General features: G+C 44.4%; 1 protein-coding gene across 1 annotated transcript in view; it reads left to right on the forward strand.

The window, feature by feature from the left end:
- Positions 1-13272, forward strand: part of LOC135513325 (protein XRP2-like) — a 32853-nt gene extending 19581 nt beyond the window's left edge. The window contains exons 4-5 of the mRNA XM_064936245.1: positions 1855-1940; positions 2075-13272. Of these exons, the coding sequence (XP_064792317.1) occupies positions 1855-1940; positions 2075-2158 (170 nt within the window). The 3' untranslated portion in view covers positions 2159-13272. The remainder of the gene's footprint in view (positions 1-1854; positions 1941-2074) is intronic.
- Positions 13273-14219: the final 947 nt, after the last annotated feature.

Below are 14219 nucleotides of genomic sequence, written 5' to 3' on the forward strand. Positions count from 1 at the left end.
CATACCGCAAACTGAGAATTAATGTTACTAAACTGAATGAAAAGAAGAAGAAACGACACTATGAAACAAAGATAAATTACAAAGAATGATAGTAAAAATCCGTGGAGCACCTTCAATTAAATCTAGGGAAAAAAGGCAAACTCAGATGGCTCATTCATTACAAAACCGACTGATATTGCCAACTATTTTAATTATTTTTTTCATTGGCAAAATTAGCAAACGTAGGCATGACATGCCAGCAACAAATGCTGACATTACACATCCAAGTATATCTGACCAAATTATGAAAGTAATTTCGCTATCCAATAATAGTGAAGCCCCTTTTACTGACTCAAATAGACGACCAATCAGCCTGTTTCCAACCCGTAGTAAAGTTTTGGAAAAAGTTGTTTGACCAGATACAATACTATTTCACAGTAAACAAATTGACAACAGATTTTCAGCATGCTTACAGAGAAGGATATTCAACAAGCACAGCACTTACACGAATGACTGATGATTGGCTGAGAGAAATTGATGATAAAAAGATTGAGGCAACTGTTTTGTTAGACTTCAGTGTGGCTATTGACATTGTTGATTATTATTCAGTCTGCTGCTGGAAAACGTATGTGTTATGTCTTTACACCCCCTGCTATATTGTGGGTAAAGAGTTACCTGTCTAACAGAACACAGAGGGTGTTCTTTTGTGGAAGCCTCTCCAACATGGGGCGGCAGGTATCCTAGTGGTTAGAGCGTTGGACTTGTAACCAAAAGGTTGTAAAATCGAATAAAAAATCTGTCATTCTGCCCCTGAACAAGGCAGTTAACCCAGTGTTCCTAGGTCGTTATTGAAAATAAGAATTTGTTCTGAACTGACTTGCCTAGTCAAAGGTAAAATTAAAATAAAAACATAATCCAGGTAGAATCAGGAATTCCCCAGGGAAGCTGTCTAGGCCCCTTACTTTTTTCAATCTTTAATAAACCCCAGGAAGAGTAGCTGCTGCCTTGACAGGAACTAATGGGGATCCATAATAAACCCCAGGAAGAGTAGCTGCTGCTTTGGCAGGAACTAATGGGGATCCATAATAAACCCCAGGAAGAGTAGCTTCTGCCTTGGCAGGAACTAATGGGGATCCATAATAAACCCCAGGAAGAGTAGCTGCTGCCTTGGCAGGAACTAATGGGGATCCATAATAAACCCCAGGAAGAGTAGCTTCTGCCTTGGCAGGAACTAATGGGGATCCATAATAAACCCCAGGATGAGAAGCTGCTGCCTTGACAGGAACTAATGGGGATCCATCATAAACTCCAGGAAGAGTAGCTGCTGCCTTGGCAGGAACTAATGGGGATACATCATAAACCCCAGGAAGAGTAGCTGCTGCCTTGGCAAGAACTAATGGGGATCCATAATAAACCCCAGGAAGAGTAGCTGCTGCCTTAGCAGGAACTAACGGGGAACCATAATAAACCCCAAATAAACCCCAGGAAGAGTAGCTGTTGCCTTGGTAGGAGCTATTGGGGTTCCATAATAAACCCCAGGAAGAGTAGCTGCTGCCTTGGCAGGAACTAATGGGGATCCATAATAAACCCCAGGAATAGTTGTTGCTGCTTTGACAGGAACTATTGGGGTTCTATATTAAATACAAATAGGGTGCCATTTGGAACTATTATCATCTGGGTTAATAATTCAATAATTCGGGAAGGTGTGACATTAGTTTGCTGTTTCTGGCTCTCTGTGAGGTATGAGGATCTTTGAACCAAGAGAAAGGGGGGATAAGATCCTCATGGCTGAAGGAAATAATTGTGTTAATGAGTTGGTTTAGTGCTTATGATGATTTGGCATGCATTTCTGAACTGCATCTCTTGTTGCCACAGGCCCAGTGACAGCTCTGGAGTTGAATGGAGACGGGGTAGTGGAGGCCTGCAAGAGCATGGCCAGTGACATGTTCAGTGGAACCAAGGTAACAGCATTCCTGACCTCTCGGTACAAAAACATCTCAAGATTGAATCAATTGTATTGCAAGTTTTAGTCCGAACTGAACTAGCTAATAATATAGTACCTGTATGTGAAGTAACTCTGTCCTATTCCCTGCAGGTGTTTGTTTCAGACAACAGAAATACTTCCTCTCGAGATGTGGACAACTTCTTCAACTTTGCTGACATGCAGATGGGCTTGTGATTGAATCACTGTATGACAATCAAAACTACACCACTGATACACTTTTGTATGTTGACATTTTTTATTGGTAGTATTAACACTGGATATACCGGTAGGTAGCAGAGAGGACAGGTTGATCAACATAGTGAATGTCGGTAGGAGAGAGGACAGGTTGATCAACATAGTGAATGTCGGTAGCAGAGAGGACAGGTTGATCAACATAGTGAATGTAGGTAGCAGAGAGGACAGGTTGATCAACATAGTGAATGTAGGTAGGAGAGAGGACAGGTTGATCAACATAGTGAATGTCGGTAGGAGAGAGGACAGGTTAATCAACATAGTGAATGTAGGTAGGAGAGAGGACAGGTTGATCAACATAGTGAATGTAGGTAGCAGAGAGGACAGGTTGATCAACATAGTGAATGTTGGAAGCAGAGGGGACAGGTTGATCAACATAGTGAATGTTGGTAGCAGAGAGGACAGGTTAATCAACATAGTGAATGTCGGTAGGAGAGAGGACAGGTTGATCAACATAGTGAATGTTGGTAGCAGAGAGGACAGGTTAATCAACATAGTGAATGTCGGTAGGAGAGAGGACAGGTTGATCAACATAGTGAATGTTGGTAGCAGAGAGGACAGGTTGATCAACATAGTGAATGTTGGTAGCAGAGAGGACAGGTTGATCAACATAGTGAATGTAGGTAGGAGAGAGGACAGGTTGATCAACATAGTGAATGTCGGTAGGAGAGAGGACAGGTTAATCAACATAGTGAATGTAGGTAGCAGAGAGGACAGGTTGATCAACATAGTGAATGTTGGAACCAGAGGGGACAGGTTGATCAACATAGTGAATGTTGGTAGCAGAGAGGACAGGTTAATCAACATAGTGAATGTCGGTAGGAGAGAGGACAGGTTGATCAACATAGTGAATGTCGGTAGGAGAGAGGACAGGTTGATCAACATAGTGAATGTAGGTAGCAGAGAGGACAGGTTAATCAACATAGTGAATGTCGGTAGGAGAGAGGACAGGTCGATCAACATAGTGAATGTAGGTAGTAGAGAGGACAGGTTGATCAACATAGTGACAATATAGACTACCAGTCTGTCTATCCACCATTCACAGTGACAATATAGACTACCAGTCTGTCTATCCACAATTCATAGCGACAATATAGACTACCGGTCTGTCTATCCACCATTCATAGTGACAATATAGACTACCAGTCTGTCTATCCACCATTCATAGTGACAATATAGACTACTAGTCTGTCTATCCTGGCCTCGATCCACTATTCATAGTGACAATATAGACTACCAGTCTGTCTATCCACAATTCATAGCGACAATATAGACTACCAGTCTGTCTATCCACCATTCATAGTCACAATCTAGACTACCAGTCTGTCTATCCACCATTCATAGTAACAATATAGACTACCAGTCTGTCTGTCCACCATTCATAGTGACAATATAGACTACCAGTCTGTCTATCCACAATTCATAGCGACAATATAGACTACCAGTCTGTCTATCCACCATTCATAGTAACAATATAGACTACCAGTCTGTCTATCCACTATTCATAGTAACAATATAGACTACCAGTCTGTCTATCCACCATTCATAGTAACAATATAGACTACCAGTCTGTCTATCCACTATTCATAGTAACAATATAGACTACCAGTCTGTCTATCCACCATTCATAGTAACAATCTAGACTACCAGTCTGTCTATCCACCATTCATAGTGACAATATAGTCTACCAGGCTGTCCTCTATCCACCATTCATAGTGACAATATAGTCTACCAGTCTGTCTATCCACCATTCATAGTGATAATATAGTCTACCAGTCTGTTTCCACCATTCGTAGTAACAATATAGACTACCAGTCTGTCTATCCACTATTCATAGTAACAATATAGACTACCAGTCTGTCTATCCACCATTCATAGTAACAATATAGACTACCAGTCTGTCTATCCACTATTCATAGTAACAATATAGACTACCAGTCTGTCTATCCACCATTCATAGTAACAATCTAGACTACCAGTCTGTCTATCCACCATTCATAGTGACAATATAGACTACCAGTCTGTCTATCCACAATTCATAGCGACAATATAGACTACCAGTCTGTCTATCCACCATTCATAGTAACAATATAGACTACCAGTCTGTCTATCCACTATTCATAGTAACAATATAGACTACCAGTCTGTCTATCCACCATTCATAGTAACAATATAGACTACCAGTCTGTCTATCCACTATTCATAGTAACAATATAGACTACCAGTCTGTCTATCCACCATTCATAGTAACAATCTAGACTACCAGTCTGTCTATCCACCATTCATAGTGACAATATAGTCTACCAGGCTGTCCTCTATCCACCATTCATAGTGACAATATAGTCTACCAGTCTGTCTATCCACCATTCATAGTGATAATATAGTCTACCAGTCTGTTTCCACCATTCGTAGTAACAATATAGTCTACCAGTCTGTTTCCACCATTTGTAGGAACAATATAGTCTACCAGTCTGTCTATCCTGCCCTCTATCTATTCCTAGCAGCGGAGAGGTCAGCTGATAGGCAGCGGAGAGGTCAGCTGATAGGCAGCGGAGAGGTCAGCTGATGGGCAGCGGAGAGGTCAGCTGATGGGCAGCGGAGAGGTCAGCTGATGGGCAGCGGAGAGGTCAGCTGATGGGCAGCGGAGAGGTCAGCTGATGGGCAGCGGAGAGGTCAGCTGATGGGCAGCGGAGAGGTCAGCTGATGGGCAGCGGAGTGGTCAGCTGATGGGCAGCGGAGAGGTCAGCGGAGAGGTCAGCTGATGGGCAGCGGAGAGGTCAGCTGATAAGGATCAGTAGTGGGTCTACTCTGGACAGTTTATAAGGATCAGTTGTGGGTCTACTCTGGACAGTTGATAAGGATCAGTAGTGGGTCTACTCTCTACAGTTGATAAGGATCAGTTGTGGGTCTACTCTGGACAGTTTATAAGGATCAGTAGTGGGTCTACTCTGGACAGTTGATAAGGATCAGTAGTGGGTCTACTCTCTACAGTTGATAAGGATCAGTTGTGGGTCTACTCTGGACAGTTGATAAGGATCAGTAGTGGGTCTACTCTGGACAGTCGATAAGGATCAGTAGTGGGTCTACTCTGGACAGTTGATAAGGATCAGTAGTGGGTCTACTCTGGACAGTTTATAAGGATCAGTACTGGGTCTACTCTCTACAGTTTATAAGGATCAGTAGTGGGTCTACTCTGGACAGTCGATAAGGATCAGTAGTGGGTCTACTCTCCACAGTTGATAAGGATCAGTAGTGGGTCTACTCTGGACAGTTGATAAGGATCAGTAGTGGGTCTACTCTGGATAGTTTATAAGGATCAGTAGTGGGTCTAGTCTGGACAGTTGATGAGGATCAGTAGTGGGTCTACTCTGGACAGTTTATAAGGATCAGTAGTGTGGTCTCCTCTCCACAGTTGTTAAGGATCAGTATTGGGTCTACTCTGGACAGTTTGTAAGGATCAGTAGTGGGTCTACTCTGGACAGTTTGTAAGGATCAGTAGTGGGTCTAGTCTGGACAGTTTATAAGGATCAGTAGTGGGTCTACTCTGGACAGTTTATAAGGATCAGTAGTGGGTCTACTCTGGACAGTTTATAAGGATCAGTAGTGGGTCTACTCTGGACAGTTTGTAAGGATCAGTAGTGGGTCTAGTCTGGACAGTTTATAAGGATCAGTAGTGGGTCTACTCTGGACAGTTTGTAAGGATCAGTAGTGGGTCTAGTCTGGACAGTTGATAAGGATCAGTAGTGGGTCTACTCTCCACAGTTGATAAGGATCAGTAGTGGGTCTACTCTCCACAGTCGATAAGGATCAATAGTGGGTCTACTCTGGACAGTCGATAAGGATCAGTTGTGGGTCTACTCTCCACAGTCGATAAGGATCAGTAGTGGGTCTACTCTGGACAGTCGATAAGGATCAGTAGTGGGTCTACTCTGGACAGTCGATAAGGATCAGTAGTGGGTCTACTCTCCACAGTCGATAAGGATCAGTAGTGGGTCTACTCTCCACAGTCGATAAGGATCAGTAGTGGGTCTACTCTCCACAGTCGATAAGGATCAGTAGTGGGTCTACTCTCCACAGTCGATAAGGATCAGTAGTGGGTCTACTCTGGACAGTTTATAAGGATCAGTAGTGGGTCTACTCTGGACAGTCGATAAGGATCAGTAGTGGGTCTACTCTCTACAGTTGATAAGGATCAGTTGTGGGTCTACTCTGGACAGTTGATAAGGATCAGTAGTGGGTCTACTCTGGACAGTTTATAAGGATCAGTACTGGGTCTACTCTCTACAGTTTATAAGGATCAGTAGTGGGTCTACTCTGGACAGTCGATAAGGATCAGTAGTGGGTCTACTCTCCACAGTTGATAAGGATCAGTAGTGGGTCTACTCTGGACAGTTGATAAGGATCAGTAGTGGGTCTACTCTGGATAGTTTATAAGGATCAGTAGTGGGTCTAGTCTGGACAGTTGATGAGGATCAGTAGTGGGTCTACTCTGGACAGTTTATAAGGATCAGTAGTGTGGTCTCCTCTCCACAGTTGTTAAGGATCAGTATTGGGTCTACTCTGGACAGTTTGTAAGGATCAGTAGTGGGTCTACTCTGGACAGTTTGTAAGGATCAGTAGTGGGTCTAGTCTGGACAGTTTATAAGGATCAGTAGTGGGTCTACTCTGGACAGTTTATAAGGATCAGTAGTGGGTCTACTCTGGACAGTTTATAAGGATCAGTTGTGGGTCTACTCTGGACAGTTTGTAAGGATCAGTAGTGGGTCTAGTCTGGACAGTTTATAAGGATCAGTAGTGGGTCTACTCTGGACAGTTTGTAAGGATCAGTAGTGGGTCTAGTCTGGACAGTTGATAAGGATCAGTAGTGGGTCTACTCTCCACAGTTGATAAGGATCAATAGTGGGTCTACTCTGGACAGTCGATAAGGATCAGTTGTGGGTCTACTCTCCACAGTCGATAAGGATCAGTAGTGGGTCTACTCTGGACAGTCGATAAGGATCAGTAGTGGGTCTACTCTGGACAGTCGATAAGGATCAGTAGTGGGTCTACTCTCCACAGTCGATAAGGATCAGTAGTGGGTCTACTCTCCACAGTCGATAAGGATCAGTAGTGGGTCTACTCTCCACAGTCGATAAGGATTAGTAGTGGGTCTACTCTCCACAGTCGATAAGGATCAGTAGTGGGTCTACTCTGGACAGTTTATAAGGATCAGTAGTGGGTCTACTCTGGACAGTCGATAAGGATCAGTAGTGGGTCTAATCTGGACAGTCGATAAGGATCAGTAGTGGGTCTACTCTGGACAGTTTATAAGGATCAGTAGTGGGTCTACTCTGGACAGTCGATAAGGATCAGTAGTGGGTCTAGTCTGGACAGTTGATAAGGATCAGTAGTGGGTCTAATCTGGACAGTCGATAAGGATCAGTAGTGGGTCTAGTCTGGACAGTTTATAAGGATCAGTAGTGGGTCTACTCTGGACAGTCGATAAGGATCAGTAGTGGGTCTAATCTGGACAGTCGATAAGGATCAGTAGTGGGTCTACTCTGGACAGTTTATAAGGATCAGTAGTGGGTCTACTCTGGACAGTCGATAAGGATCAGTAGTGGGTCTACTCTCCACAGTCGATAAGGATCAGTAGTGGGTCTACTCTGGACAGTTTATAAGGATCAGTAGTGGGTCTACTCTGGACAGTTTATAAGGATCAGTAGTGGGTCTACTCTGGACAGTCGATAAGGATTAGTAGTGGGTCTACTCTCCACAGTCTATAAGGATCAGTAGTGGGTCTACTCTCCACAGTCTATAAGGATCAGTAGTGGGTCTACTCTCCACAGTCGATAAGGATCAGTAGTGGGTCTACTCTGGACAGTCGATAAGGATCAGTAGTGGGTCTACTCTCCACAGTCGATAAGGATCAGTAGTGGGTCTACTCTCCACAGTCGATAAGGATCAGTAGTGGGTCTACTCTGGACAGTCGATAAGGATCAGTAGTGGGTCTACTCTGGACAGTCGATAAGGATCAGTAGTGGGTCTACTCTGGACAGTTTATAAGGATCAGTAGTGTGTCTACTCTGGACAGTTTATAAGGATCAGTAGTGGGTCTACTCTGGACAGTCGATAAGGATCAGTAGTGAGTCTACTCTGGACAGTTTATAAGGATCAGTAGTGGGTCTACTCTCCACAGTCGATAAGGATCAGTAGTGGGTCTACTCTCCACAGTCGATAAGGATCAGTAGTGGGTCTACTCTCCACAGTCGATAAGGATCAGCAGTGGGTCTACTCTGGACAGTTTATAAGGATCAGTAGTGGGTCTACTCTGGTCAGTCGATAAGGATCAGTAGTGGGTCTACTCTCCACAGTTGATAAGGATCAGTAGTGGGTCTACTCTGGACAGTTTATAAGGATCAGTAGTGGGTCTACTCTGGACAGTTTATAAGGATCAGTAGTGGGTCTACTCTGGACAGTCGATAAGGATTAGTAGTGGGTCTACTCTCCACAGTCGATAAGGATCAGTAGTGGGTCTACTCTCCACAGTCGATAAGGATCAGTAGTGGGTCTACTCTCCACAGTTGATAAGGATCAGTAGTGGGTCTACTCTGGACAGTCGATAAGGATCAGTAGTGGGTCTACTCTCCACAGTCGATAAGGATCAGTAGTGGGTCTACTCTGGACAGTTTATAAGGATCAGTAGTGGGTCTACTCTGGACAGTTTATAAGGATCAGTAGTGGGTCTACTCTGGACAGTCGATAAGGATCAGTAGTGGGTCTACTCTGGACAGTTTATAAGGATCAGTAGTGGGTCTACTCTGGACAGTCGATAAGGATCAGTAGTGGGTCTACTCTCCACAGTCGATAAGGATCAGTAGTGGGTCTACTCTCCACAGTCGATAAGGATCAGTAGTGGGTCTACTCTCCACAGTTGATAAGGATCAGTAGTGGGTCTACTCTGGACAGTCGATAAGGATCAGTAGTGGGTCTACTCTCTACAGTTTATAAGGATCAGTAGTGGGTCTACTCTGGACAGTCGATAAGGATCAGTAGTGGGTCTACTCTCCACAGTTGATAAGGATCAGTAGTGGGTCTACTCTGGACAGTTTATAAGGATCAGTAGTGGGTCTACTCTGGACAGTTGATAAGGATCAGTAGTGGGTCTAGTCTGGACAGTCGATAAGGATCAGTAGTGGGTCTACTCTGGACAGTTTATAAGGATCAGTAGTGGGTCTACTCTGGACAGTTTATAGAAAGGCATAGTACATGACCGCCTGGATGGATTTTTACCTGTGGTGGAGAGTAGACAGGCAGTGACAGTCTCGTCCATGGTGGTCAGGCAGGGAGAGTCGTCCATGGTGGACAGGCAGGGAGAGTCGTCCATGGTGGACAGGCAGGGAGAGTCGTCCATGGTGGACAGGCAGGGAGTCTCGTCCATGGGGGACAGGCAGGGAGAGTCTCGTCCATGGGGGACAGGCAGGGAGAGTCTCGTCCATGGGGGACAGGCAGGGAGTCTCGTCCATGGGGGACAGGCAGGGAGAGTCTCGTCCATGGGGGACAGGCAGGGAGAGTCTCGTCCATGGGGGACAGGCAGGGAGAGTCGTCCATGGGGGACAGGCAGGGAGAGTCGTCCATGGGGGACAGGCAGGGAGAGTCGTCCATGGGGGACAGGCAGGGAGAGTCTCGTCCATGGTGGACAGACAGGGAGAGTCTCGTCCATGGTGGTCAGGCAGGGAGAGTCTCGTCCATGGGGGACAGGCAGGGAGAGTCTCGTCCATGGGGGACAGGCAGGGAGAGTCTCGTCCATGGGGGACAGGCAGGGAGAGTCTCGTCCATGGGGGACAGGCAGGGAGAGTCTCGTCCATGGGGGACAGGCAGGGAGAGTCTCGTCCATGGGGGACAGGCAGGGAGAGTCGTCCATGGGGGACAGGCAGGGAGAGTCGTCCATGGGGGACAGGCAGGGAGAGTCTCGTCCATGGGGGACAGGCAGGGAGAGTCTCGTCCATGGGGGACAGGCAGGGAGAGTCGTCCATGGGGGACAGGCAGGGAGAGTCTCGTCCATGGGGGACAGGCAGGGAGAGTCTCGTCCATGGGGGACAGGCAGGGAGAGTCGTCCATGGGGGACAGGCAGGGAGAGTCGTCCATGGGGGACAGGCAGGGAGAGTCGTCCATGGGGGACAGGCAGGGAGAGTCTCGTCCATGGGGGACAGGCAGGGAGAGTCTCGTCCATGGGGGACAGGCAGGGAGAGTCGTCCATGGTGGTCAGGCAGGGAGAGTCTCGTCCATGGGGGACAGGCAGGGAGAGTCGTCCATGGTGGTCAGGCAGGGAGAGTCGTCCATGGGGGACAGGCGGGGAGAGTCGCCCATGGTGGTCAGCAAACCCTCAACCTTCTGGCCTGTTGGCCCTGCGTAGCATCAGCTGTGTCACGAAGTTGTAAAGACGATATGTCCACGCTTATAAACACAGGGTTGCTACAGTTTATTTATGGTAGTAATCATCATTGTTGTACATTTTAGAAGGGGAGGGGGGGGGGGAGTTGGTCCATCCAGCTATGTGACATTGTTTGGTATGTTTCATGTGTTTTCTCTTCACATATTTATTAGGGTGTAGAGTAGTAGAGCAGCAAGTCAGCTGGACTTCCTTTGTGGTTACCTGGGTTGTTTCCAGACATGTTGTCAAGGTGATACAGGTGTAAATAGCTGTCTGGACATTGATCTGATTAATGAGTACCAGAGTGTATTCACTAGGAAATAAACTGAAGCAAACAGGGCATAACGGGGTTGTATCCACCTGAATATGTCAAATAGAAATGAGTTTGCACTAATGAATATACCCCATGATTCAGGTTGTATTTGTAACACTGGTTACACCACTGTAATATGTTTGCACAAATGAATACATCCCATGCCACATGATTCAGGTAACACTTTGGTTACACCACTGTAATATGTTTGCACAAATGAATACATCCCATGCCACATGATTCAGTAACACTTTGGTTACACCACTGTAATATGTTTGCACAAATGAATACATCCCATGCCACATGATTCAGTAACACTTTGGTTACACCACTGTGATATGTTTGCACAAATGAATACATACCATGCCACATGATTCAGTAACACTTTGGTTACACCACTGTAATATGTTTGCACAAATGAATACATCCCATGCCACATGATTCAGTAACACTTTGGTTACACCACTGTGATATGTTTGGGGAAAGGATGAGGCTTTTTATAAGTCTCAATTCTTATTTTGTATTTTTGTTTTCTGCTCTCAAGTTGTGAATTTTTTTTTTATTGAAAGCCAACCAGAATGTGCACAAATCAGCTTTCAAGACTACACACAATGTTAACTAAATAGATCTAAGGATTTGGAATGTATTGCAGAGAGGAAGAGGTGGTAATGTTGTTTTCTATGGGACCAGACAGGAAGATGGTAATGTTGTTTTTTATTTTACCTTTATTTAACTAGGCAAGTCAGTTAAGAACAAATTCTTATTTTCAATGACAGCCTGGGAACAGTGGGTTAACTGCCTGTTCAGGGGAAGAACGACAGATTTGTACCTTGTCAGCTCAGGGGTTTGAACTCGCAACCTTCCGGTTACTAGGCCAACACTCTAACCACTAGGCTACCCTGCCGCCCCACAAGGGACCAGACAGGAAGAGATGGTAATGTTGTTTTCTATGTGACCAGACAGGAAGAGATGGTAATGTTGTTTTCTATGGGACCAGGCAGGAAGAGATGGTAATGTTGTTTTCTATGGGACCAGGCAGGAAGAGATGTAGGTGGTAATGTTGTTTTCTATGGGACCAGGCAGGAAGAGATGTAGATGGTAATGTTGTTTTCTATGGGACCAGACAGGAAGAGATGTAGGTGGTAATGTTGTTTTCTATGGGACCAGACAGGAAGAGATGTAGGTGGTAATGTTGTTTTCTATGGGACCAGACAGGAAGAGATGTAGGTGGTAATGTTGTTTTCTATGGGACCAGACAGGAAGAGATGTAGATGGTAATGTTGTTTTCTATGGGACCAGACAGGAAGAGATGTAGATGGTAATGTTGTTTTCTATGGGACCAGACAGGAAGAGATGTAGATGGTAATGTTGTTTTCTTCTGTGATGAAATGTAAAGTACCTTTGGAAAGTATTCAGACCCCTTGACCTTTTCCACATTTTGTTACGTAACAACCTTATTCTAAAATGTATTTAAAAAAATTGTTTCCTCAATCACAATACCTCATAATGACAAAGAAAAAAACAGGTTTTTAGACATTTTTGCTAATTTATTCAAAATAAACTGAAATATCATATTTACATAAGTATTCAGACCCTTTACTCAGCACTTTGTTGAAGCACCTTTAGCAGCGATTACAGCCTCCAGTCTTCATGGGTATGAAGATAACTTGGCGCACCTGTATTTGGGGAGTTTCTCCCATTCTTCTCTGCAGATCCAAGCTCTGTCAGGTTCGATGTGGAGCGTCTCAGCACAGCTATTTTCAGGTCTCCAGAGATGTTATATCGGGTTGGTGCCAGATTTCCTCCAGACATGATGCTCGGCATTCAGGCCAAAGAATTCAATCTTGGTTTCATCAGACCAGAGAATATAGTTTCTCATGGTCAGAGTCCTTTCGGTGCATTTTGGTAAACTCTAATGTAAATATAAATAAGGTATTTCTGTTTTGTATTTGTTTTTACATTTGCCCAAAATGTAAAAAAACAAAACAGTTTTTGCTTTGTCATTATGGGGTATTGTGTGTAGATTGCTGAGGATTTTTATTTATTTAATCAATTTTAGAATAAGGCTGTAACATAACAAAATGTGGAAAAAGTCAAGGGGTCTGAATACATTCCAAAGGCACTGTGTACTTCCTAAATGGCACCCTGTTATAGTACACTACTTTTGACCAGGGTAGTGCACTATAAAAGGACTAGGGTGCCATTTGGGATAGACAATATACTGTAATATTTGTTGAAGGAATGATATGATTGGACTTTGTAAAAATGCTTCCTTTTTGCATCTGCTTATTTTGTAGAATCAACATGTCTATTATATTTGTCAAAAGATCAGTTTTATGTTCTGTGGTGTGTTTATTTTAGATGTTAGTGTGGCGTCAGTGGGAGATTTTCTTGTTATACCGTCCAGACTTTAACCAAATACATTTAAACTCCGTTTTTCACAATTCCTGACATTTAATCCTAGTAAAAATTCCCAGTCTTAGGTCAGTTAGGATCACCACTTTATTTTAAGAATGTGAAATGTCAGAATAGTAGTAGAGAGTGATTGATTTATTTCAGCTTTTCTTTCTTTCATCACATTCCCAGTGGGTCAGAAGTTTACATACACTCAATTAGTATTTGGTAGCATTCCCTTTAAATTGTTTAATTTGGGTCAAACATGTCGGGTAGCCTTCCACAAGCTTCCCACAATAAGTTGACAGAGCTGGTGTAACTGAGTCAGGTTTGTAGGCCTCCTTGCTCACACACGCCTTTTCAATTCTGTTCACAACTTTTCTATAGGCATGAGGTCAGGGCTTTGTGATGGTCACTTCAATACCTTGACTTTGTTGTCCTTAAGCCATTTTGCCACAACTTTGGAAGTATGCTTGGGGTCATTGTCCATTTGGAAGACCCATTTGCGACCAAGCTTTAACTTCCCGACTGATGTCTTGAGATGTTACTTCAATATATCCACATAATTTTCCTACCTCATGATGCCATCTATTTTGTGAAGTGCACCAGTCCCTCCTGCAGCAAAGCATCCCCACAACATGATGCTGCCATCCCCGTGCCCCACGGTTGGGATGGTGTTCTTCGGCTTGCAAGACTTCCCCTTTTTCCTCCAAACATAACAATGGTCATTATGGCCAAGCATTTCTAATTTTGTTTCAACAGACGAGAGGACATTTCTCCAAAAAGTATGATCTTTGTCCCCATGTGCAGTTGCAAACCGTAGTCTGGCTTTTTTATGGCGGTTTTGGAGCAGTGGCTTCTTCCTTGCTGAGCGCCCTTTCAGG

Source organism: Oncorhynchus masou, chromosome 24 (assembly GCF_036934945.1).
Source record: "Oncorhynchus masou masou isolate Uvic2021 chromosome 24, UVic_Omas_1.1, whole genome shotgun sequence".
NCBI classification, from domain to species: Eukaryota; Metazoa; Chordata; class Actinopteri; order Salmoniformes; family Salmonidae; genus Oncorhynchus; species Oncorhynchus masou.